The following is a 27529-nucleotide window of genomic DNA, read 5'->3' on the forward strand; positions in this document are numbered from 1 at the left end:
ACGTTGCAACTTCAGGGGAAGTGTATGCACTCTCCTGTTTCTCATGAATTCAAGGAGCGCACAGAGTGCTCTCCAAACTGTACTGTGATGGCCCATCTCCTGCTTTGAGGCAGGCACCTGGAATATTCTTCCCACATCTCAAACTGTAATGTGCCCCTCAGTTACTTAAACATTTCCTGAAGGGGTGTTACTTGTTGAAGCTTGTATGAAACAAAATCACATCATGCCTTCCCAAGTTATTAATAATTCTTCTATCTCTCTTTATTTACCCTACCAGCATCAATGATGTGTTGTTTTATTGTTTGCTAAGAGAAAATGTTCCTTTTTAGTTCCTTAAGAGTAAAACTTGTGTTCTCCCTCCCCCACTGCCCACATTAGTTGCGAAGTAAATTTTGAAAACTCTCAAGAGTAAAAAAATGTGAAAACAGGAGCGCCTGGGTGGCTCAGTGGGTTAAAGCCTCTGCCTTTGGCTAAGGTCATGATCCCAGGGTCCTGGGATCTGAGCCCCGCATCGGGCTCTCCGCTCAGCAGGGAGCCTGCTTCCTCCTCTCTCTCTGCCTCCTCTCTGCCTACTTGAGATCTCTGTCTGTCAAATAAATAAATAAAATCTTTCAAAAAAAATGTGAAAACAGCATAGACTTCAAGTTTCTTTCTCAGTTTAATACAATTCACAACTACAAAAAAAAAAAAAAAAAAAGAATGAATTCAAGGCACCCAAAGAAAGCTGTCTGGAGCGCTTGTTAACACCTCCCCAAAACAAACTGCCACAAAGTGGGATTTGTCTCATATTCTTCTCAAAAGACCAAAAGCAAAGCCCAAGGTTGTTTTTCCCCATGATAGATCCAGATGGCGTACTCATGCCAGGACCAAGCAAGAGGCAGAACTCTGCACAGAGCACTTTTTATGAAAGAAAACTCTATTACTGAATAAATAACCTTCTTTCTTATTGGCAAAAAAAAAAAAAAAAAAAAAAAAGGCAGTAAAAATTATGTCCTAAAGGAAATTGAGTTACTTGACATTCTAAGGTTTCATTTACTACAGTCTTTATTAAATATTTCACTTTGTCTCTTTCCAAAAACACAGCCTGCCAAGCAAGGGCTATTAATTTAAAAAAAAAGAGCTGTCAAGGGAAATTAATTACTTTATGGGTAATACATGTTCTCTGCTACAGAGGAAGGGAATGATGCTTAAAAACAAATACAGCAATTTTGGCTAAGATACATGTGACATTTCCCCAGTAACTGCCTTCTTCAAATGTTGAGTTCATGTCTGCGAGAGAAACATAACATAGAAGGGGTAAGGGAATAAAGGAAGGAAGCCTTCTCATCCCGTCCTTCCTTCTGTCTGTGGAAGTGTGAGCTTATTACAGAGTGTTTAGTAGGTAACATGGCCCTTTATAAAGTATGTAAAGATAAACTATATTAATGGCACCGCGTGACTCCTACCTGTAAGGAATGATAATCGAACCCACTGGACGGACAGGCAAGGAAGCAATTGAGAAGTCAGTGTCGGTAAATGCAAGGTGCCAAGGCAAAGGGGGAGAAAACCCAAACCGTGGGGCAAAAGCTTCCCAGAAGCTGGTTCTGAACTCTAAGACTAACTTCTGCCTTGGTGGTAGGACCGGAATTGGCTCTAGTAGTCTGCACCAAGTTCAGGCCAGAAAGACCCAAGGTGGCCTCGCAGCCTACGGACAGGAAAGCTTGGTGGGGACCGTGGCTGTGGGTGGAGAACGGGAAAGGGAAGGCAGGAAGGACAAAGGCTGGGGACCTCAGTTTCCTGGGAGCTGCTGTGGAAGGGGTGAGGATGTGCTGCACCAGTGAGGAAATCGGAAGCGACAGAGAAGTTGGAGAATGGATGCAGGGGGGGTCAGAGCTCTGGCCACGGAGTGAGCCGCCCTGCAGTGTAAGAATTCTATCAGGTAGGAAAAGAAAGGAATGGTGAGCTCAGGCTAGCACAGACGGAGATGAGCTTTGCCAACAAAGGGGACAGACATGTATGTACCCACACAGGGTGGGTTGAAACCATCTTAGGCATTTGGTATTTCTGATACGTCTCTGATATTTATTTGATGTCTAGACACATAATTAAAAGTGTCACAAAGAAAAGAGAAGCTCCAAGGCCCAAGACAGTGCTTTTAAAAACGTTATCCAAGGTTTGTCTGTGAGGACCAAAAGCAAGGGGTACTGGGAGGAACAGATGATAGATACCTGTGTGTCAGAAGGGCGACTGTTGTCTCCTGGCACCATGGTTGTGTTTCACAACCCCCGCCCCCAAGTAAATCATCAAGATCAACTAGGACTGGGATGTGTACAAATATGTGCTCAAAATGTAAGGTAAACACAGTAACAAAGGACCTAGCCACATTGCAAAAGAAAACGTAGTCACACTAAAGGAAGGAGTTTTCCTCAGTGACTCTGAGAAATGGTATTTTGATTCTCTGCTGCAAACCAAAGACAAAAGACCTGTAAGTTTGTGTCTCACAGGGGTGTGGGTCAGCAGTAAGAGTGGGTAGAGTTGAGTGTTTTAAAGTCAAGTCATTTTAGGTAAATAAAATATTCCCTTTCCAAAGAGGAAAAACACAGGCTTCCAGACGAAGATGAAAATGTATTTTGAGTGACAAGACGCAGGTGTGTCACTGTCACAGAAGGTTACAGATGAGGAGAAGGGAAGGGCTAGAATGAACTCTGTGTTGTTGACCAGGAGTTGGGAGGTTTCAGTGTGATCTGAAGTCCTGTTTCTTTACAGATGTGCAAACATTCAGAGACACAGAGAGCATGAATGCAGGCGTGTGTGTGCACGTGGATAGGTACACATACTTGTCTGCTGAGAAGGCCCAAAGGTCATGATACCCTATGGCCATGGAGCATACCCAGCACCCAGATCTTAGTTTTTAAGATCATTCTCCAATAAGAAGGAACCAGGGCTTCCTGGAGAAAAGGTTGATCCAGGACTTCAGCAAGGAAAAGACAAGATGAGCTGGGAAAGTGCTGTACTGTTAGAAAGCAAGGAAGCATGCTCGAAATGATGGGATGTGTCCCAAGTACACAGGAGAGAACCTGAAGGAGCTCCTAATGGCCAAAGCCGGGATACCCTGAATAACAAAATAAATAACAATAGTCCTGGATGAGGACCCAGAGAATAAAATACATATCCACGACTCCACACTGAGGTCCGTAACTAAGTGAGTGAGTAAAGCAGAGGGACGGCTCCTCCTTTCAGAATTCTAATGAATACCTTTAAAGAAATGAGGAAGACAGCACAGAGCAGGTGAGAACCACTGCTGTTAAAATGAGTGGGTAAAGGCAGGATGGGAAACGATATTTGTATAGTTTCAAAACGTCTCCCATGAGGTTCTTATTAATTACAAAGACAAAAGCAGTGACCTCACAGTGGACAATCATTGCAGTCCCTTCTCGAACCAGGCCCTCAAGGTCACCACCATGGGCAACTCGGTGTGTCCGGATCCTCCCGAGCCTCTGCTACCACAGGGGTGGACACGATGTCATCTTTGTGCTATTCTTGCCAAAAATCCATGAGCTTCGTTTGGTCATGAGAAACATCAGAGAAGCCGGGTGTGAGGGACCAGTTACCAAATAAAGGACTGGTAATACCTTACAAGGGTCAACGTCATTAAAAAAGGTATGATGCTCATGAAAGAAAAAAAGGCAGAGGAACTACCATAAATTGGAAAGACTAAATATGACACGGGTCCTGGATTGGATCCGAAGCCAGGAAAAAAGACAAAAGCGAACCGTGAGAAAGGGCTGTGGTGTAATGAACAGCACTGCATCAAAGCCCCGGTTCGTGAGCACTGAACCGGGGTCAAGTGACATGGGCGGTGGGGGGGGGGTGGGGGGGTGGGGTTCCTAGGTAAAGGGGGTCCAGGGATTCCTTGTACTCTTTCTGCGGCTTTTCCGTAAGTCTAAAATTACTTCAAAATAAGCAGTTTGGTTTTTTTCTTTTAAGAATTTATCTACTTGACAGAGACACAGAGAGAGAGGAAACATAAGCGAGGGAGTGGGAAAGGGAGAAGCCAGCTTCCCACTGAACAGGGAGCCCGACGCGGGATCAGGACCTGAGCCAAAGGCAGACATTTCACCATCTGAACCACCCAAGCACCCCCAAATAAGCAGTTTTTAAAAAAGAAATTGAGTGTAATGGGTATATAAATACAAATAGCTAAAGAACTTGAGGGTGTGAAAGAAGTTATTAGAGAAAAACCGGCAAATTCAGAGAAGAAATTTTGTGGGAAAGAAACATAGTAGGCAAATTAATGACTTGTGAATAAAGGATCTATGGCTTATTGAAAAAACAGACTGAAGGAATATAAAATCATTGTTTGCTTGCATATTTATGGAGCGACATATAACCATCTTGTTCTCATGGCAATAAAGGCACTTTTATTAAAATTGGTTGAGGGGTGCCTGGGTGACTCAGTGGGTTAAAGCCTCTGCCTTTGGCTCAGGTCATGATCCAAGGTCCTGGGATCGATCCCCACCTCTCTCCTCTCTCTCTCTGCCTGCCTCTCTGCCTACTTGTGATCTCTGTCTGTCAAATAAATAAACAAAATCTTTAAAAAAAATTGGTTGAAAAGAAAAATTGTTTTGGTCAAAACACTCCCCAAAATCACTTTTCAGGTACACCTCTCCCATGAGAGCCATTCCTCAAATATTTAAAACAAATTTAATGTTCAAGTGCCTATTATTAGCCTATCCAAAAAAAAAAAAAAAAAAAAGTATGAAGCAAGGTCATTTTTGCCAAAGGAGATCTTAAAAAAGTGGGGCCATATACAAATGGCGCTTTTAAAATCAAGACTAAAACAACATGTAACAGAAAGCTATTTGTAAAACTAGACTTCAGATAAGCCAAAGGGCCTCCTAAAGTCTTTCCACTCTAACAGAAGAGGAAACCAGCATTAATAATTAGGCAGCTAAACCAGGATGATGAGGGCCCCCAAGCCCTAAACGTAGCAGGTGGGAAATACAGGACAGCCGCAGCAGCATTTTGATGTCATAAAACTCTACCGACGTGACTCCGAGGAATATTGCCCATCATCTCCTCTAGCGACTAATGCCTTCCTGAGACTTGAAACACGCGCCACGACCCTCGGGGCTTCCTGTGGCTTAGCTTCCTGCGGGTCCGAACCCCAGGCGGGGCTGCCCTCCGGCCCGGCCCGCCCCAGCCCTGCGCTCCTCCTGGCGGCGTTTCCCCTTTGCGCAGCAGGCCTCGTGGCTGGCTGGGGTACAGCTGCGCCCCCGGGGTCGAGCTTCTCAGGTTCCACGCACAAAGATACTCCTGTTCCGAGGGCGTTTTGTCCAGTCTCTGAGCCCACAGATAACACCTCCTGCTCTGGAGGGAGCGGGCGGGATGACTAAATCCTGCTCTTAGGGCTCCATTCAGCACATTATTTCCTGCTGCTTTCGAGCACAGTTGCCCATCCACAAAAGCACCTTTATTGAGGGATTCAAACACTCCGTGTCGGTGCCAAAAATTCGATAGGCTCCTTTTCATTGCTTTCCTTACTATCTTTTCAGAAACGATGTGAGTTTTTCTCTTATGTTAACAAAACACACATTCAAGTGCTCCTTTTTCACGTTTCACTCTAACTCGCTGTGTGACGTTCTCTGTCTGCGCCGGCACTGGGGGTTATGTGCAAAATGGCAACATGAGACGGGACCCTCACAAATGTGTTCCCTCAAAAATAACAAAAACAGCAGTGTTCAAAAAATTAGGGTGATGTCACCAACCCCTGATAGCCAATCCGTGCTCGGATGTCCCAGTTCTGCTAAACTTGCGGGAGTGGGAGGCAGGCCACAAAAATCACTGATGGCGGGAGGATGGGAAGACAGGAAGTTTACTTCCCCAGATTTTTCAAGAAAAAACAAGCGGCAGATTTTTGTGAGGGAGGGGGGAAGAAAATTTTTACTTTTGGGAATGGTTTTTCCATTCCTTTGCTCACAAAAAGCTCACGGAGGATCAAGTTCTGGTCTTAACTAGGGGAGAAGGAAGATGAGAGATGTGGCCCAAAGGAAAGAGAAAAGAAGATTCCCATGAAGATGACTTCTCTGGGTGAGGGAAGGCAACTGGGATTACCGTAATTCAAATGACAAAGTTTAAATGGAGCCTTCTCAGACAAAGGGATGGCTGAAGGGGGCTGCAGCCTCTCAGGAATGCACAATATAGCTCCAGGAAGGCAAGCAGTCTCAGCCCTAGTGGCCTTTGGAGACCAGCTTCTGGAATCAGCTCTTCCACAAATGGTGGCTGGCCTGGAGTGACTGAGTTTGTCTCTAGAGGCTACAGCTTCTCCCCTGGACCGATGGCTCCTTCCAGCTTGTGTGGAAACAGGATGCACAGTGGTTAAGAACTTGAGTCCGGAAGTCTGACTGCTGTTCTTGAAATCCCGTTTCCCAACGCCTACTAAGCTTGGTCTAGTTACTAAGCTTGGTCTAGTTAATGTCTCTGTGCCTCTATCTTCTCGTCCTACAAAGGGGATGACGATGTTATAAACTGCCCGTGGGTGTACCTGGAAGGTTAAACGTAGAGACAAGCACAGTGCCGGGCATACGGCAAGCCCTCAACACATCCCATCTGCTACTACTGTGAGGTTTTCAGGGGGAGGGAGGGAGAGAGTGTGCAAGGGCATGTGCGTGCATGGGAGAGGGGCAGTGGGAGAGCACAGGGAGAGAGAATCTCAACTGATGTGGGGCTCGACCCCATGACTCTGAGATTAGGACCTGCTGAAATCAAGTCAGATGCTCAACTGACTGAGGCCCCCAGGTGTCCCTACTGTTAGTTGTTAAGGCCCCAGTAGTCCCTCTGCTATGGGCTGACTGTGCCCCCACCTCCAAATTTGTATGCTCAAGTCCCAAGCCACAATACCTTGGAATGTAACCCCAGCTGGAAACAGGGTCTTTAGAGAGGTCCTTAGGTTAAAACGAAGCTGTTAGGGTCGGTACTAATTGGACTGGTGCCCTTGGAAGAACAGGAAGAACAGGAAGGTTGGACACACCCAGAGGCACCAGGGTGCACACACAGGAGGACCGTGTGAGGACGTGGCAAGGAGCTGGCCGTCTGCAAGCCAGTCAGAGGCCTGAGAAGAAACCAGCCCTGCTGGTGCCTTGGTCTTGGACTTGTAGCTTCCAGAACTATGAAAAAATCAACTGCAGCTGCTGAAGTCATGTAGTCTGTGGTATTTTGGTAGCCAGAGCTGACTAACACACCCTCCTCCCTTGTCTGGTAACAATCTACTCCATAACCCAGGACTGAAATGGTCTAATTATTTTTGAGATAGGAGGAACTAATCTCTAAGAATGGCACTTCAATGTTCTTTCCTTCTAGTACATTCAAAGCTCTACAGACTCAGGAAAAGGGGCGGGGAAAGGAAAAGACGCACCAGAACACACAGGGCTACATGACAGTTAGGAAGAGTACAGGATTCCAGAGCTGCCTTGCAATGCAGCCAAGGCAAATGAGCCTGTTTACGGTCCCCTTCAATGTATGAAAGGGCCCTTCGAAGAATAAACATGTTGGGTCCTCTGTCCTGAGCTTGGCTAGAAAAGTTTTGGGAAAATGGTGACCCTCTGGAATCGTGAGCCTTGTGGAATGACTGAGCTGTCCAAAGCATTCCTGTCACCGCGAGTCAGACCACAGTAAAATGCCCCTTAATGGCTGAGACACTGAAGCAACTCGGAGGACTGCAGGGTGCTCTGGCCCACAGAGAACGCCGGGAAGGGGAGCCAGGATGCTCCTTCAGGACGGCGCTGGCTGCAGGGGTGACAGTTCAAAGGTCAGCCTCCTTAACCCTCTGACTCCGTCCGAACCTACATGCCCCTCTTTCAGCCCCTCCGAAACCCTTCTATAGTGTCCATAAAAAAGGAAGGAGATTGGGTGGGGGAGGTATTCAAAAACAGGATCTTTCAAAATTCACTGTGAAATTTTAGTGATGAACTGAATCCTTCAGAAAGTACAGAGATCACTTGGAGGCCTTCGAGCCCATTAGGGAACCTGCGACGGCGCTGCCGCGCCCCAGTGCTTCTCAGAGGCAAGGGTGTGCTGCGGGTTCACAAGTGGCTCTGCGTAAGTGGAAGGCAAAACACTGGCGCCGCAAAGAGCTGTTTATTCTCTGGAAACTACCACCCTTGACATTTAGCGGCGAACTCCTCATTTGCACCCTTCTGACTGAATCTGGTATAAAAACACAGAAATTGGTGAAATGTTATTTACATTAATATTCCACTGTATGCTGCTGTACGGAGTTCTGCGGGAAAATGTCCATCAAAAATCTCACCTCCTGGAGTGAGGCAGAAACTTGTGATTTCATTGGTATGTATGATTTAAAAGAGTGACCTTACTCAAAGGGCACAGTTTTAGGGGTTTTTTTTGTTGTTGTTGTTTTCATAAGTGAGTAAAATGATGTTAGAGACCTCAAAGGGTTTGGTACAGATCACATGATCATGACTCCCATCAAAATTTAAAAATATGTAAAAGCAAATGTCATCATACAGCACACTCACAACTTCTTTTATAGTTAATTTATGACTCAGGCGATTCTTCTTCAGATGTTTCCTTTCCATAAAGGCATTTACCCTTCCACCCATCCGCTGGACTGCGAACATTCCATCTCACAGCTAAACCTGCGTGGCAAGGACAGCGATGGCCCCCCAACACCGCGGTGTGGCTTACGTGGGCACTGCTTGGGGACAAGCTATGAGCACACACGACGACGGCACGCCTGTCACACAGAACGACGCGAGTCTCTACGTCCCCATCTGGAGTCGTTCCTACAAGGCTTGACCAAGTGAAAAAAGCCAAAATATGCTACCTTTTATGTGAGAATGTGGAGGCAAGAATAAGCATGTGTTTGTATTTGCCTAACAGAATATGGGAAGAAGTTAGAAACGTTATAATAAAAACCATTTTTTTTTAACATTTCTCCGTACACGGCAAATGGGACTGTGGGACAAATCGGCTCAGGTTACACCTTTTCAAGATTTAATTTCTGATGTGAGATGACTAAAAGTGAGTTTTAGAATTGGTTTTCCTTCTCTTCTTTAGAAAATGTGTGTGTGGGGTTGCGGGAACCGTGTGGAGGCGTTCCCCGTTCTGGGAACTGGTATGGAAGCTCTCGTCGTGCGCTCCTGCTCCCACAGCCGCTCCACAGGCAACTGGGGCATCAGGAGGCATTTGTCCTTCTCCCTGTGGTGGCAGCTCGGCTGTCAGGACCTACAGTCCCAGCTACGAAAATCCTCACCGCTCATGGGAAAATCAGCGCTGGGAACAGAATGACAAAGTCACCTCCTGCGTCTCTGAATACAGGAAGGAACGCAGAGGCAAAAGCCAAAACACACTTTGGTTTGTCTGGCGCCTGCTTCTTAGGTGCTGTTTTATCAGGTGTTCTCAGAGCCACGATTGGCTGCATAAATCACCGCGACAAGTACAAACCCCGTCTGACTGGGATACACTGTTTTTTTCCCACCGCGGACAACACTTACTCATGATCAAAACACTTAATGGAAACCAGCACACAATTTTTAAACGGTTTTTCAGCAAACATATCCTCTCTGTACTTTTTCCCAGCTTCTGCAGACCCTCATTAGAGACATTTAAGAAACCCCAGTTTGTCTAATAAATGGCGAAGTCTGATATGTACCAATGTCAGAGAGGAGGCGGCTGGAAAAGCGGGACGTGGACACCCGTGTCTTGTCCCCACGGCCACTCCCTGCCCAGCCCGTGTGTCACACTGAGGAGAGTATGCTCCTATTTTCCCTGGTGAACCTTCTCCCCTGATGACATTTCTTTCCCTAAATGCTGTCTCATGGCCATTTAAAGCAAGCGTGGGAAGACGGTTTTCTCATTCGTGGCTTACAACTTTGCTATGTATATAATTTTGTGATCATCTAATATGGACAGTGTTAATACCTGCTCATGGTTTTCTCCTGTTTCCATAAACACTTTAATATAAAGTTGGAACATGAAAATACCTCCACCATGAAGCATTCCCAGAGTAACGGCCCGCTTGCGCGGCTCCGTAATTACATGCTGCACAGCGAACGAGCCTTAATCATAGGGCTGGGACTGATCACCTCGCCTGGCTCCGCGGCGCTCGGGAGAAGGACCGCGTCTTTGTTCTTGGTGGGGCCCCATGCTCCTCAGTTTGTCTTCCCACAGGGATTTACATCACAGGCTGAAAACTGTTCTTTTCCAAGCTAATTTTCTGAGAAAGCATATATGGCCTCCATCATACATATATATTTAAAGACTATATGGGCAGATGCAGGTTTGACACGTCTATGCCTGGGGTGTGTTTTCTGGTTAACAGGGGCAATCTGGCATTAAATGTCTGAATCCACCAGAATCACGATACAGTCAACTGCATTTTTTCATATCACTAAGGTCGTTTTAATGCCCTAGGTTTTTTTTGAGAACTTATTAGGTCACTTAAAAGTCATAAGCAGTTATAAGAGGCAGGAGACTTTGATCCACCTTCGGGGCAGAGTGTCCCATGGTTTGGGAAAGAGGCTATGTGAGCTGAACAAATTGAAACCCAGTCATCCCCAATATACTTGAGGAAATGCAAGAGGCCTCGGATGGCAGAGCTGTGTGTTTGGTCACAGAGATTTCTAGAGAAGCACCTTAGTCTCTGCAGAGCTGCTGTTTCTCTGGGTGGCGGCTGCTGGGCGGGCTGGGGCAGGGGGAGCACGGGACGAGGCCCTGACTCCTGGGAGGAGCGGACAAGACGTCCCTCCGGTGGCTGTACTGTGCTAGGCTGATGCTGTCCTGGGAGCCAGGGGAGTGGTATGGACGGAGGGAAGGAATCTTAGCACCTCCCGTATTCTGAGGAGAGAAACAGCTCTGACCTGCCCTCAGAGCTGGGGCAGCAGCTGACGATGGGCACAGACTGGGAATGCAGGCGGTGGGGCCAGAGTCCCTGGGGAAGAGGACACACCTGGTGGCCTGCGGAGTCCTTCCTTTCCACGACCACAAACCTCTGCGAAGGTCCTGTCACCTGGTCTCACTTCTACAAAACGGGGAGAAGGGACATGGAAGCTGAGGCCACGGGAGAGACCTGGCTTCTCCCCAAAGCTGGGGATCGCACAAACAGGCAGGGCCACCAGCTCACAGGGCCCCGACGCTGAGGCCGGGAGGCTGAAGACAGAGGCTCAGAGGCACTGCGTTTTGGCCCTTAAGGGAAACACAGCCTAATTCTATGCATAGGGGTTGCGGTCAGGGGTCGCGTCTGATTCTCAGAGCTCTGACCTCCAGGCAAGGCGCTGGGCTCACTCACTCATTCATTTTAAGAGACTACGAGTGACTCTGAGGAGCAGCCTCTGGTATGCGAGGTATGTCCAGTGCTCTGAACTCTGAGGCATGGCCCCGGGAACATATCCAGATAGAGTAAGACACGTAAGGCAGACCGTGACAGAGCGGGCAACAAGGAACTGTGCTCACCACCCATGCAGACCCCTGCTGAGGGAGCCTCCTGGGGAGCCCACCGCCCTCCCAGGCCTCCCTGCATAGCTTCCCTCGGTGCCCTCTCAGGGTGATGGAAGGGTTCTCTGCCTCCCTCGTCAGTCCTGTTGTTGAGAACCTGTGTCGTGCGCACTTGCAGGATCATGTTCATAAGTTTAGCACCGTATCTGCACCCGCTGAAATCTGCTCTAAAGCGCTTGCAGTGAACTCCTGTGGGCTTCCTTGTGGGTTTTCGGTCCCTGAGTACATCTCATCGGGACGGTCTCAGGTTACCCTCAGTTTAGCCTTTGCGCTGAAACACTGTTAACTGCCCCCAAATTTATTCCGTTCTCCCTCACCTCCACAGACTCACCGGATACATCATTTTCTTCCTTTAGGGTTTCTCATTTATTTGGTAGGAGGGGACAGAGAAAGTCAGGTAGGGGTGAGGGAGTAAGACAAACCCCTCCTGTTACCTGACACCAGGGGGGGAGGCTGTGTGCACACCTGGGGCAGGTATGGCACGAGGCTCCTGAGCGACATGAGCTCTGCGCGACAGCAAGTCACTGAAGGAGCCTGAGGAGCTCAGCCTGACGCTATCTGTACTTCAGCTATAGTGACAGAGGAAGGGGCACCAGGGCCGGGAGGGCTGGCCCGCCAGCGGCGATGGCGGCGCCGGAGAAAAGAGTCTGTCTGAAATTCGTTATTTACATCAAGGTAACCCAATGTGGTGGGCATGTTCAGAAATCTTAAAAAAAAAAAAAAAGAATTATCATCGGACAGTTCCACTTCTGGGTACACTCCCCACAGCAGTAGAAGCGGGGACTCAGGACCCCGGAACATTCCCGGTGACAGCAGCATTATTCACGACTGCAAGCGGGAAGCCACCCCAGTGTCCGCCGTGGACGAAAGGAGGGCCGAAACGTGGCCTGCACATAGAGTGGACTGTCTTCAGCTCCAGGCATTCAGACACACAAGCTACAGCACGGAAGAGCTTGAGGGCATCGTGCTGGGTGAAATAAGCCAGTCACAAAAGCAGAACTGCTGCAGGAGGACCCCCGAGGGGTCCAACTCCTAGACACGGAAAGCAGAACAGTGGCTGCCAGGGGCCAGGAGAAGGTAACCGGGATTAGCGTCCACTGGGGACAGAGCTTCGGCGGATGGTCGGTGGTGAAGGGACACCATGTGAAGGAACTCAACGTCCCTGAAGAGAACACTGGTTGAGATGGTTACGTTTGATGTTATGTGCATTTTACCACAAGGAAAACCAATGTGGCGTCACCACCAGCTCCGGGTTTCGGCATCGGTCACGTGCCCCGGGGGCAGGTGCACGAGCTGGGCTATCACCGGGACCTCGGGGAGAAACGCCCCAGCGCCATCACGCAGGGTCACTTGGGTTGTGAGGAGAGGGGAAAGCTGGACCACTTAGCCAGAGCAGCGTAAGAAAGGGGACGCTGTGAATGGGCCTCATAAGGAACATAAATGCAGCTGATACTCCTGTCTACTTTCTGTGACCAAGACTAAGTAAAGAACAGAGCAAAGTGACAAGTTTTACAAGTTGAGACAGCAGCAAAGAAAAACTCCTTGGATTTACTAAGAGATTAGACATAATTACGTGGCATCAGTTTCAGCAGTGAATCCATATGTGATCACCAGGCGAGTGAGGGAGACCGTGCCTGTCAGTCCCCGCTGCGGGTCGAACTCCCTGGGCGCAGACACGGTCTCTGTGTCTGGGCCCGGGCCCCAGATGCTGATGTAACACAGACAGCACAACCCACGAACCCAAGTAAGACGGGATGAGCGGGAGGATTTGCTGAATCCTTTTCTACCTCCATGTTCTCGGGTCCATGTAACTTCTGACAGAGACTCCAGGAAGAACGTGGAATGGCAGCCAGAGCGAGGCAGGAATGAAACATCAAACATCCACCCCACCTGTCTGCAAAGACTGCTCCCCCAGCAACCTGCTTCCATGGGCCTTTCCCCAAGACGGAAAGCATTTCTCAACAAATAGTGTTCACACTGGAAAACAAATCAAGCAATTACATGCCTTGTTCCTTTTAAATAAGTTATATTTTTAACCTCTTCCTACACCACTCAAGTTTAACAGAAAAGAGGGGCTCCTGGGTAGCTTAGTTAAGCATCTGCCTTCAGCTCGGGTCATGATCCTAGGGTCCTGGGATCGAGTCCTGCATCAGGCTCTCTGCTCAGCGGGAAGCCTGCTTTCCCTCTCAAAGTCCCCTGCTTGTGTTCCCTCTCTTGCTGTGTCTCTGTCAAAGAAATAAATAAAATCTTAAAAAAAAAAAAAAAAAAAAGAAAGGAGAGAGACCCATTGCTCACAGATTCCAAGTATTCTCCTTGTCCAACAGATTTCCCACATTAACAGTGCTGGAAAACCACCACACGAACCTGGGCAGCGCTCTCGGTGAGTACTGGGCCTTCTCGGATGATGTATTTACACTCACAGTCACAGCACAATCTTTAAAATACCATTCACAACCAAACAGACATCTGATCTTAACAGGCATGATTTTCACATTTGAAATTTATGGAAATTTAAGGTTTTTGGACTAAGGAATTATGAAAAAATTACTGAGGCAATAAAGCTGAGAAAATTTTGGAATCAGAAATCAGTAAATGTGCCTCCTGCCTGGGAGGTCAGAGCAGTGAAGATTGAAGGCATTTAAGAAACTGTCCAGAGACAGATACATAACGACAACTCCGTAACTGTCACGAGTCTGGAAGTATGTTGAGAGGAGAGACAACCTGCTTTCTGGCATGGCCAAGAGGAGATGCACCAGCGATGGGCAGCAAGTTCTTGGAGAGAAGGAGCCACATGTAAGTCCTCACTGTAGCATCCTTCAAGCCCAGTCCGGCACCCCACATGAGACATCGGGCAGGACACGCATGTGCGAACCGGTGTTAACAGCCTCATGCGTGCCAGTGTTCGAGCAGTGTGGCGGCATGCACTCCTTTCCAAGTAAGGGCGAGAAGAAGGGTCGTGGGCTGAGCTGAAGCAGATCTAGATGTCAGGCTTCCTGAGGTGGCAGTGGCCTCTTGCTCCCTAAGTCTCTGTGTCTTTTTCTTGGACTTAATTCCCAGATCCTCATCCTAGTTGACAAAGGTCTCTTCTCCTAGGTGGAGAACCTCGTCACTGCTGCCCGATTTCCTGGACTTGAACATGGACAGGACACTCTGGCAGAGGCCTGTCCATAGCTCAAAGGAAGATTTCCCCTCCCCTAATCTACGGCCCAGGTCCCAACACTGCAAGCAAGCAGACAATCTTAAGAGGTTCTTTGCATTCTAGGAAAAATAAAAATGCAGGAAAGAAGTTAAAAATGGAGGTTTCTAAGCCCCCATCTACTGACTAGCTGTTAATTCACAACAGAGTTTACTAAGTGAAGACACACCCTCTTGTTAAAAAGACCGTGATGGGGTTTCACAGGGATAAGGAGTAACTTCTTAGGGGCCAGAATGTCACAGAATAAGAGACAAAAAGCCCAGGCAACAAACTGGTACTTAAACTTAAAACCCAGCAAAAACCCCACCTCCATAAGAACTTTTCAGAACAAAGTCAAGTGTGATAAATACCTAGTTCTTTCCTCTCGGCTAGCCCACAGTTGTGAACACCGGGAAGCAAAGAACACACCACGGGGAAGGCACATATAAAAAATCTTTCCGAATAAGTGTTATTTGTAGCATGCTTAAACTCACCAGGGCTCCTCTGTGTGAGAAACTCAAGGAGAAAAGTTGTTCTTTATTTTCAATTCCAACTCAAGGACTTAAATACATTATGCAACTTTGGAAGTACTGTGACGATGGGCTGGCCCAGCACAGACCCCTACTGGGGCTGAAGGGTCATGGGGGTGGGGGCAGGCAGGGGGGAGGTGGGGGCCCAATGCTGCTCTAAACTCACAGCTTTGCCAGGAACAAAAGCCCACACCTCAGCTTTTGGCCAAAATTGGAAAATTCTCTTTCTGTTTGGATCCCGGGAGAAATGATAGCTGAATTCTTCTGGTTGCTTACTGGGGTGACATTCAGGTCACATCTAGGCCCTAAGGGATCTGGACCAGGGTTGTGCCCATAATGAATGAGGTGAGCTAATCAGTAACCGTATCCTCTACAGCCTCAATGCAATGAGCTCAATGCACCTGGCAGCCAGAGGACGGGCCCCAAGACGGGTCATGAAGAACGCAAGGAGAGCACAGATGACAGATGGAGGGAGTGACCAGAATATTCCAAAATTAACAGAAAAGAACTGGAGTATGGCCAGCTAGAGTGATCTTCTCTTAGGGAAACAAACTGCACAGTCCCAGATCTGGAACAGTCTGCCATCTGCCAGCGTTACAGACGGATGGAGACTGTGACATAATATGGTTTGAGGCAGATAAACTACACACTCTGAACTTTTCTAGAAGCTGTAAATGACCAATGTTTCTCAAGAGGGCTTAAAGTCTCAAGTTTGCTTTTCCCTGAGGGGAAACCAGCACTAACAGAAACGTACAGCAACCTGCATGCGCCATTTAAAACCTTCTAGTAGCCAGTTTTCAAAAGTAAAAGGAAAGAGGAAATTAAGACATTAACTCGAACAAGACATTTTATTTAACTCTACACGATACATTGTCACCTCAGCCGATCACGGCTCTAAAATAGTTGTGCACGGTCTCTTTCACCGCAGCTCTTGAAATCTAGTGCATGTCCTCCCCCTGCGAAGCATCTCAGCTCAGACCCACCGCCTCTGAACGATGCTGTGTGCCTACACCTGTCCGGTGACTGCCACACTGGACACTGTGGACAAAGACGCCCTCGTACGCCCGCCAGGAGCCCCTGACTGACCCATCTAGACACACACAATAAAGCAGTCTCACCATCATTACCTTTCAATAAAAGAATCACCAAGGAATGCCAAATGCTGTTTGGTTCAAATGGCCCATCATTTCAGGGGAAAAGTGCTTCTTTCGGACGCCCCTGCCATCAGAACCACAGCACAGCCGCAGCCGTCCTCCTGAGCCCTGCCCGACTCGCCACCCTCTCCCTGGGGGCCAGCTCTGTCCCGATGCCGCATGGGGAGCCCTGGCACTTTGGCGAGTTCTGAGATACTCTACAAGGGAGAAAGGAGGTGTGACTAAACTCAGGGCCTTCGAGCTTGAATTCCTGGGATTTAACGCTAACAAAACAAAAGACTCTGCAGTCTGAAAACCCGGAGAAGCTGAATGTGATCCCACCTCCCCTACCTGCTTTCATCCCCTGGAGGAGAAGGGTACCTGCTCTGTGTTCTCAATTTATGAACAACACTGGCCGAAAGAGAAGAGCCCCCTTCTCGTTCTCCAAACAGATACCATTTTGGGAAACGACGCAATCATTTCTGATCATCACATGAAATCCTCGTTTCCACTCCAGCTCTTGATGGATTAGAAAGGCCCAGAGCCACAGTGATAACGGCCTGAGTCACGAGGGACAAGGCTGTAAGGAAACAGGGACAGGAGCACCAGGGTCATTTCCAGCGGGCATGAGCCAGCCGTGCCTCAGGATTCCTACCTTTGTGGTTGAAGATGCCCTCCATTTCCATGCTACTTCTCGAGTGGGCGATGCACAGAGAGCCGCAGGGAACCAGGCCCTCTGCAGCAGGGGACCGGTCGGTGGTCCGCACCAGACACCAGTCAGGCTTGTCATGGGGCCGCTCCAAAACCTCCACGGTCTGGCCACGGCGGATGGTCAGCTCCGTGCTGTTGCAGGCAGTGAAGTCGTGGATCACCACGGTCAGCTCGCAGCCGCCGGAGAGCTGGGCAGGGAGAGACACACGTCAGCGAGCCCCGGTCACTGCCCCTGCGGTGGGGGAGGCTGACCTGGGCCAGCAACATCTTGGGGTTGGGGCAGTAACTTGCCCCCAGCCTGAGTCAGGGCTCTCCAGTTTCGCTGCCCCTTCACTTACCTTCAGAATTACGTGGGCAGCTATTGACTTCCTTGTGTTTTAATACATGGTTATGATTTTTGAGGGTTTCACGGTCAGAATCTGATACAATTTTTCAGATGAGTGTCCGTATCATTTTGGGCCTGAGACATTATTATCTCCCTGCTCAAAATGTGCTATAATCATCATCTTTCAAACCTAGGGCAACCTTGTAAAACCTGTTTCAAGGCCACTGGGGGATCACTGCACCACAGGGCGCTAACATGATAGTTTTATCCGAAATTTCCCTTCCGACTTGGCGCCGCAGCAGCCTGCGCTGTCAGTGTGGGGGCTCGTGGCACCACGTGGGTCCAACATAGAGCTGTTGCACAGCAGGGAGACCGGAGAGGCCACGAGATCCCTACATATGGGCAGAGCACCCCTTGTTCTCTCTCCGAAGCCCTCCGGGATGCCTCTTAGTGGGTGCTCCCATCCCCAGGCCTTTCCAGAACCCCTGCCCACACTGTGCTTCAGCAGGCCAGCCCACACACTCTGGGCACTGGCTTCTTTCCCATACAATACATGTGTTCTGGCCTGAAGCTCCTTTCCCTCCTTCTCTGTTCTCACTAAGCTCACTCCCATTTTCTGTCCATTCAAACTACCAACACTTAGGCCCTCTGAAGCATATCCATGAACTCCAGCAAGATACATCCACGCCATGATTTCTGCTTATAAAAGAGGTGTGTGGCCTTCTCATGGCCACTTGCTTACCGTGGCCCGGGCCCTCTAAGTCTGCCCTCGGACCGTTCACACGTGGGGACAGCTCATACACACACACGCTCATTACCATCTCCTACACGAGAGTGTTGTGAACCCGCTCCCCCTCTCTGGACTGTCCCCTCTGGCTCTTCAACCCAGGCAGCCTCCGTGGTTCCAGCTCTGCTGCCTGCTCACTGTGGCCCGATGTGGCCCCATAGCCACTATGCCAAGGACTCCCCAAGCAGACACCCCAGATAACAGCTAGACACTGTTCCCCTCATCGTTTTGGACGTGTCCCTCCAAAACAGTCCAGGACATCACCCACCTCCCCAGTTTGTCTGTCTTCCGATGGTGGCTAATGGTACCACAATTAAGTTACCCAAGTTAAAAACTCTTGTGCTCCAAATACTATCAAATAGACCTAAGGCCGTCTCTCAGGTTACTTCCTTCCTCTGCCCAGCCACACCACACGTTACGTGGATTTTGTGGTGGCCTCCTTACACACTCCAGGTCACTTTCCACGCCACGTGAGCACTGCAGGCAGTTGCCTTTTTGAAATGCTAAGCCTCCCCTTCAAGGACCCTCAGATCCAAACTGCTGAGTGTGGGGTCCAAAGCTCCCAGAGCCAGGTCCCAGCCCGCCCTGCCAGGCGTGCTTGCCAGCTTCTCCTCGTGGGATTCACAGCCTGGAGCCTGTCTTCCCTGGGGTGAGTCCTGCCTGCACTGCGTGCATGAGATCCTGGCTGCTCGGAGCCCCCACGTTCCCTCTGGGTCTGCTTTAAGTTCTGCCCGCCCAGCAAAGCCCCCTGGGAAGCTGCTCCTGCACCCACCTCGTCGCTCAGTTTTTAAATAAATTGTGTCACAATTCTGAAATAAAACGTGACTTCGGGAGCTAGCTCTGCTTGTGGTCAGCGTGCCACATGCCCAGCCTTCTGTCCCCCTGCAGGGCGGCAGCACGGAGAACACACAGGCCAGGAGAGCCAGTGGCCTGGGCTGTGGCCAGTGGGTAGAAGGACCGGCCGGGCCTCCCACTGGGGAGCAGCCTCATTCCAGAGGCCTCGCCGCTCCCCGTCACTTGCAGAGACCTGGGAATCCGTGCCTCCTGCACAGGCTCACGGCCCCCTGGGCCCCCGTCATACCCTAAGCTGTTCATTATTCTCCAGTTCTAATGGCCTCTCTTTTGAGAGAAAGTTTAGATATTTACAATAAGAAACACATGTCCACAAGACAACCACAGAACGCAGAACACAATAGAACTCCTCCATAACAAAGCACACGTATCAACAGATGGACTGTCTTTGCTGGCCACAAAGGCAATTTCTCACGGATGTTTAATCCCCTCCGAAACGGTACACATTCCCCAGTGGGAAACCCATGCTAAATCTTACACGATCTCCGTGAGCCATCAAAGATGCTAATGTTAAAAAGTTAAAGGTAGAGGCCCAGGCTGGAGAATTTTCCCTGTGAAACCCCACATTATGGAAGTGCTTAATCCCTGTAACAAAAAGGAGGAATGTTTGCTGCCCTAGGGGAGGCGTGACCAGGGAAGGAGCCCCAGCACGGAGTCCGGCGTACTGAGGCCCGGCAGGGTCCACACTTCCTACGGCCCCCTTTAGGCCTGCTGGAGCTCTCCCACGGCCACCAGTGACCTGCCCGTGCGAGCGTGTCACCCCCTGCCTGGAACCCCACGCCCCCCCGCCCATCACGCCGCCTGGAGGTTTCTCCACCCCCCGCCCTGGGAAGCACAACTTCAAGACACATTATCTCATCACCAGCCCTGTGCTGGCTTCATTCTTGAGCGTTTTATTAATTTTTCAGACGGCTCAAAGCCACGTGGTGCATTCTGCGGGTGGGGGGAAGGGTGGGAAGGAGAAAAGGGGCTGCCCAAGAAGGAACGTTAAGCTCGACTTTATTTCTGGCCCTGATTCCTTAGCCCCTCACAGAGTAATCAGAAACTATTGGAAACATCTGTGGACTTGACAGAGCATAATAAAAATCAAGCCTGTTCTGACAAAGAATCCCATACTGAGTTAAAATTCTTTTTCCGAGACTTCGGAGAACTTACTAACAGAATCTCCTGCAAGAATCTGTTTTCAAATAGTGCTAAAATTATCATTAAAAAACAACCTATCTGCTTGGCTTTACCGTGAGAAACTCCTCCACAGATTTTTAAGGGAGGACTAAAAGGATGCTTTCTGGGGCACAGAAGTCCTGAGGATTTTTATCTCAAGGTTCACATCTGAGTATTTTAAACTCACTACAAAAACTGCCTTTAAAACCAGTTTGCTAACTTAAAAAAAATTTTTTTTTTAAATAAAAGACTTAAAATAACTATTTTGAGGAAGCAATGCAAATCATCACTGCCTTTTAGGAATTAAATTCCTAGGTAGAAAAAGTTCGGAGAATGAAGGGTGACTGAGACTGTACCTGTTTTCAATGCTATTTTCCCCGCCAGGGACCCGATTTCATTACTATGCTGAGTTACCATTCCACTGATACAGTTTAAAACTCACTTCTCCCTTCTAAGCACACCCTGAGAACGTTTTCACAGGACCTTGTTCACTTCTGTGTGTTTTACGGACTTCGGTCAGGGCTCCTGACCACATGCATGTAGTTTAGGATCCCAACTGACAAAAATCTCAGCTTCCATGACTCACATTAACTCTTGCGAAATTCACAGGAGAAGACAGTGCCCTCCTTCCCTCCAATCTTTCTGCTTTTCTCCTTTAAAAAATAACTGTGGTGCCTAAAAACCATGGCCATGACTGGCCTTAGTGCACAGACCATGGAAACTAGCCATGAAATGCCTCCTGCAGGACCAGACCACCTCCTGTCCCTTGCCGAGGACTTCGACGACCCAGACACACAATCAGCAGACTCCAATCAGGGTCCCTCTGCCTGAATTCTCTCCAGAAAGACTGAATGTGACCAAGCTGTGGACGCTCACCCAAAAGAATGAAAGAATGGAACACTCATCTCTGGTCGCTGGCATGTTGAATCTTCAACAATTACCACACAGAACAGAATTTTACTTTTTATGTTTTCTGGAGAAAGCATGTTATATTGTTGCTTTACCTGAACCCAGTTAAGAGCAGTGACTCAACTGTTTTAGTCCCCATGGCTGGGGACTTCTAAGAAGCCCACTGCTCCTCAAGGCAACACTCTCTGGTGCACAATGAGGCAGTTTGGCGTTACAAGTACACAAAGTTCTGGAGAGACCAAAGCAAACACGTGCTTTGAAGGATGGTGCTCCCAGGTGAGCTCTGGGGCAGGTTCGGCTGGAGGGACAGCAGGCTCGTCACAATGGCCACAGGGGACGATGCAGCCCCTGCAGCAAATGATTCTACTTCGAGAACCGAAGTCAGCTGCAGGTGGGTGTCTGGCCAATTTTGTGAGAGCAATTCAAAAGGAAAGCGGCATTGTGGTCTCATAAAAGCCATTTCCCCCCAAAAGAACAAAGTGTATCAACTCTGTGAACAGTCCCTCCTACAGCCCAGCACGGTTCAGTCATTCAGAAACCTCACAAAAGAGGCTTGTGGTTTTGTGGAGGTTTCACACCGAGCGGACCAAAGACCAGTCGCTTGGTTCAAGGGGATTAGGGAGTACAGCGCCATTACTGGCAACGGTTCCGAGAGAGGCCACGACCGGCAGCCAGAGTTCCCCGAGAAAGTGCATCCTGCCCCAGGCTCTCACCCACCTAAGTTTCCCACTGTGCAACTTCACTAAGCCTGGGCAGCAGAGCCCCCACTCACCCCAACCCCAATGCCAAGTCCACAGGCGAAGCCTCCACCAAGATCTGCGGGAGCGTTCTAGAGAGGACCACTGTCATGGGCTCACACACGTCGAGGGTATAGAAAGAAATCTGTGAGAACTCAACAGATGGTTATTAATTTTATATGGCTTTTACCACACACACACGCAAAAGAAATCTGTGAATTTTTCTTTTTCTTCCCAAAACGGTAGCTTACCATACCTAACATTTTATCCAGAAAAGAAATACTGAGTGTGGTATTCAGGGATGTTAATTCTTCACTCTTTACTGATCACACACTGGGTTTTCTGACGCAAAAATAATTCTTAGAACCAAGGCCTCCTTGACGGTGTGATATACATGAGGTGGAATGGAAAATGAGATGTTAAAAAACCCCAATTTAAAAGCCACAACTAAAAAGGCAAACTTTAAAAGCCACAACTAAAAAGGCAACTTTAAAAAAGTCAGGCCAAGTGGAGATAGGACAGTGATTATATATCAGGCTTCAAGGCTTCACAGACCCTGACCTGCACCAGCAACCCATTTCCCCTTGCTCACATACTAGAACGAGAGAGGCCAACACCTGCTGAAGAAACAGGCACGGAGGGAAGGTGGCCAATGAACGAGAAGTTTAGTTGGTTCACACAGAAAAAGGCACAAGAGCTGGAAAGCAGACAGCGGACCACTGTTACCTTGAGCCATCTGGTTCTGGAAACCCCGAAGCTACATAAGACACTTTCACCCAAAGAAACCCGTTTTCTGAGTTTCCTGAGTGAGCAAGACCATCCTTCATCCAAAAAAGTTAATGTGGAATGACTCTTTGTCTTTGATGGAGGGACACGAATGGGAAGAGCTAAGAAATGACAGCCAGTTAGCCAGGTGACTGGGCTTCTCACCAGAAGGAAGAACAACCAGAAGAAACCTCTGGGCTCAAGTCCAAATCAAAACTATGTCATCACCTTCAATCAGGACTGTAAAATTTACATTAAAAATCACTTTTCAGTGCACCACTATTTTTTTTTTAATTTTTTTTTTTCTTTTTTACAGATTGAGAGAGAGAGAGAGAGATTACAAGTAGGCAGAGCAGCAGCCAGAGAGGGGAGGAAGCAGGCTCCCTGCCAAGCAGAGAGCCCGATACGGGGCTCGATCCCAGGACCCTGAGATCACGACCCGAGCTGAAGGCAGAGGCTTAACCCACTGAGCCACCCAGGTGCCCCAGTGCACCACTATTTTAATAAACAGTTGTTACATTTCTACCCAAGCTTTGTATTTAAAAAAGAAAAATTCTGCTTTTTTTTTTTTAAGAACTGAGGCTTTCTGGGGCGCCCGGGTGGCTCATTTGGTTAAGTGTCTGACTCTTGATCTCGGCTCAGGGTCTTGATCTCAGGGTCGTGAGTTCAGGCCCCGCATTGGGGAAAAAAAAAGGAAAAGAAAAAGAACTGAGTCTTTCTACTTTAGCGTGGGCAATTTTGTTTTTCTGATTAACTAAAATTATCAAAGACTACATTCCACTTTGTGGTTTCATGAAAGCACTTAAAAAACTTGTCAAAGGTTACAAAAAACCACAGCCACTTAGGAAAATAGAAAACAAAGATTAGCAAAAGGAAGACACAAACACCAGGTGCGCTCCATCCCCCAGACTGCTGGCGGGGGCGGGGGCCTCGTCTCCCGGGTCCTTCCTGTCCTGGAGCACCTGTCCTGGGCTGGCCCACAGTGGGTGATGCACGGACATCCGTGAAGAGCGTGCAGTCATTTTACACGTGTGCAGCCACAGTACGGCTCATTCCATGGGGTTAAAGATGAGCGGGGGGTGGGGGGGGAAGAGGTTTTTAGCAAGAATCCCCCCTCTTCTTCAGTGACTGCCCATTCAGTATGGGGCATTTCACAGTTAAGCCCCCCGCCCAGTGCTTACGTCCCGCACTAACACTGAGCAGTTTATTCTTAGGGCGCCTCTAGCTCCTAATCAGCACAGCTCCAAATCCACTGCCGTCCGGAGCGGGCAAATACCAGGACAGAGAGGCTGACCCAGATGGCCATCTGCAACTGCCAGGAATGAAGAGCAACAGTCCAGGAAAGAGGGAGAAGGCAGCACTTTCGACAAAGACATAGCGGTAAGCGGGGATTCATTAAGTGCTCAGTACGTGCTCGGCCCTGTTCTCAGCACGTCACACCTTTTCAGTGCGCACAGCCCCGTGAGGTGATTCGTGAAGTACTGTCCCCAGTTACAGATGAGGACACTGAGGCACAGACAGGTGAGCTAACTGCCCAGGGCTGCTGAGGAGCGGAGCCCAGGGGTCTGGCTGGCGAGCACTTCCTCGTTCCTAACCACCTGCTGTCACACTGCGAGCAGCGGCCGGGGTACTCTGTCTGGGGAGACTAAAACTGCCCTGGAGAAAGGCTTGCGAATTAAAGCACTTGCTGTCATGCCCACACAGGGACACACCGACATGAGGTCCTGGGAGACTCAGAGCTCTGACAAGGCCAGCAGCTTGAGCTCCTCCCTCGGAGCCAAAGCTGCGGGAGCTCAGAACCAGGGTTCATGTGGCTCCTGGCAGGGCCACTCTATGCCCGGTATGCCAGGGAGGTGGGCTGGAAGGGAGCGGGAAGGCATTTCCTAAATAGCCTCAGTGCAAGTTTCCTTTCTCGAAAATGTGAATTTGGCCCCATTTTAAAATGCACACTGCAATTTACATAAATCCGGCCAAGTTCCTATCGTTAGGATGTCACTTCATAGAGGAAGTTGGTTGACTTTTTAAACTGCATAAAACCTCCTATCCCCAACACAGTGCTACAGCGCCTTCATTAAGAGTAAATGAAATCATTTATTCTAAATATGTGGATTCATAGATTCACATTGTAAGCTTAAGGCAGTTCGTGCCAAGTGTCAGTCTCAAATGAATTTCTCATTCATTAAAAATCAGAACTGCATTACCTTCGATGTCAAAGAAAGCTCACCCTGGCCCCGAGGGCTTGGGTCAGCTTGTCCACAGGCCCCCTCATCTTGCTTCGGTGATTCATCTTGACCTCAAGATGCTTTGTTCTAGAGTAGCCTGTATCTGATTCCCGTATTTCCTATTTCCTTTATAAGTTTTTGTTATATAAAATAAACCACAGACTAATAAGGCAAATAGAAGAGAAAACGGCTAAAAATGCTTCTTTAATACATTAAAATATTTAGCTCCACAGCCAGCGCTAATGCGAATAGTAAGGTCTGGACTCTGGCTGGTAATTAAATCCACATTTTGTTTTTGGCGTTAGCTTTCCGCTGCTGGGTGGCCCTGTGAGGGTCATCCGACCTCCTTCATCTCCTCAGTGTCCTGAAGGCTGGCTCAGCATTCTCCTCCCTACCTCAGGGAGACAAGCTCAGGACAAATGAGATAAGAATCTGGCAACCATTTGATTTCTTTGGACTCCGAATTATATTTTTGTAAGATCATTTTATCAGCGTAAGTACTATGAACACGGACAAGAATCGCTGCTAAACTCACTCCCGGAACAAGGGGGTGGCGTATTTCAAAACTGATGTTTTCAAAGAAAGAACTGTGCTCACGGGGGGTGTGGTTTGTACCTGTTTGTACCCGGCTCTGCGAACAGTGCTCCCTGGAAAGAGGGTTTCTCCAGGAGTCCCTCCTCAACAGACTCTTCCAGAAACATCCTGCGCGCCTCATAGAGCATTACTACAGCCCTGGGCACGTTAACTTTTCTTTCCGATCGCTCCAAGAGGCCGAGTCGAAAACATCCCCCCACCCAGTTTCTGAAATGTAACTGAAGTCCACGATAACAACTAACTCACAACAGGCATCATAAATTAAGCCCAACAGGCAGAATATGGTTAAGTAATTTCCCTCGCTAGGTCTATCTGCCTGTGTCATCAGAGGCTGCTTAAACCTAAAATATGCAGGGTGGAAAGAACCCTGAGACAAGAAAACTTACTGCCATCGGACTGGAGGGGGTTTTCTGGCTAAGCCAAGTTCAGTCCAACAGTGCATTCTAAAGCTGACTCGAAAAAGGATGCAGTTTCCTAATCTTCCAAATGTATTTTCCTGACTCATCTCCTGACCCTGAAATACCTACTAGAAGTATAAGCGGGGAGACAACAATAAGAAAGCCCTCCGGAAGCCGAGAACACACAAATCCTGGCATTCGCGCGGCAGCAAACTCTTCCCTTCTTTCTCATCAGGCCAAATGGGAACATCCTCTCCAAACTCCAGATTTTGAGTTACCATCATGAAATCTCACATGCTTTTTATTCTCAGCCCAAATACAGACCCAAGAACTGAAGAAGGCAACTCGCTGCAGGTCTATGGTCTTAGGAAGACAGCTCATCCCTGTTTGGTACTTTTGAACCTACCAAGGACCTACGATCTCAGGGAGGGGTATTTAAGGAAATACATGCCAGGTCCACGTAAAAGAGGAGTTCTGGGGTGTCATTACTCTTCCAGGTGGCTAGGAGTCACAAGAGCGCCAGGCCAGGAGCTGCCTGGTGGGAGAGCCTCTGTACAGCTCAGGTTGGAGGGTAACGGCTGTTCGCTGCAGAAGCAGTCATCAGGGAGTTCTGAGCTCCACAGTGACGTTTGGAGAGAAGGCACCACATGAGGGAAGCAGAAAATGGTGAATTACCTCTACACGTAGAAGACTCAATAGACAGTTCTTTAAAAAGCCTAACATCCCCGTAGAAAAGCAAAATGTTTTACTTTTATTTATCTCTTTGGCAATTTCATTCAAATTCCTTATTTCTACAAAGTAAATTTTAAAACTCATTTCTAGAATAAATTCTATGAGAGTAAGAAATTCTAGAGTAAGTTCTATGAGAGTGTATTTGGGAAGAACATGAACTTGGGACCTGACGGGTCAGTCGGTGGTTGGTGATGCCCACCACGGCGAGTCTGTGAGGGGTCTGAAGGTGGGTGGCCGCAGGAAACATTGCTATTACACCCCAGATGCCTGACGTGTCCTTCTTCTCCTTCCTCATTTCTACCACTGGCAAGACATATTTGCCACTGGGCTCTGAACAAAGTAAAATGAGACACTTTTTCTTCTCCATCCTATTACTCCAACCATTCTACTTCCTAGGACTTATAGCTTGATGAACTCAAAAAACTGAATAGAAAAAAACAAATGACTCAAACCAGAAGGATCTTAAAAGAGAAATCACTGTAGGAAAGCAATACTTTTAAGCCCACTTCCTTCTCTCCTGGACCCTGCATTACACACCGGGAATTCCCTGCAAAACTGGGTGAGGAAAGCGCCCCCATCTGGGCCTCCAGGACCTGCCCTTGGAAACAGTCTGAGACTGGACCCTCACCGAAGTCAGCAGTCGCTTCCAAAGGACTGTGATGTCAGGACACTTCCTGCTACAAATGCGCTGTGCAAACACCAGGCCAAGAACAGACTCCCGCGTGTCCCCCACGCCCCCTCATCGGGACGAATGTAGAAAGAGCAGCCTGCATCACATAGTGGGCAATGCAGGAATTCTGAACCGGGGGCACACTCAATAAAATCACTATTCACTACCAAATAACCTTTTTGAGAATTTGGTCTAGCAGTTTAGAAACAGAACATGTGCTCATCTCAGTGGGAACAGAAGACTTATGTAGCTGACATGAATGTCCCCCAGCTGGCTTTTATGGCGGACCCTGGTTAGCTGTGCCTCATGTCAGCCTGGATTCCGAATTCTCCTGCTGA

General features: G+C 48.5%; 1 protein-coding gene across 3 annotated transcripts in view; it reads right to left on the minus strand.

Moving 5' to 3' along the window:
• The window catches only part of TRIO (trio Rho guanine nucleotide exchange factor), a 225404-nt gene that overhangs the window by 60139 nt on the left and 137736 nt on the right, over positions 1 to 27529 (minus strand). For all 3 annotated transcript variants that reach the window (XM_046000363.1, XM_046000364.1, XM_046000365.1), the window contains one exon: positions 16984 to 17227. In XM_046000363.1, the coding sequence (XP_045856319.1) occupies positions 16984 to 17227 (244 nt within the window). The remainder of the gene's footprint in view (positions 1 to 16983; positions 17228 to 27529) is intronic.

The sequence above is a fragment of the Meles meles genome, chromosome 3 (genome assembly GCF_922984935.1).
Source record: "Meles meles chromosome 3, mMelMel3.1 paternal haplotype, whole genome shotgun sequence".
Taxonomy (NCBI): Eukaryota; Metazoa; Chordata; class Mammalia; order Carnivora; family Mustelidae; genus Meles; species Meles meles.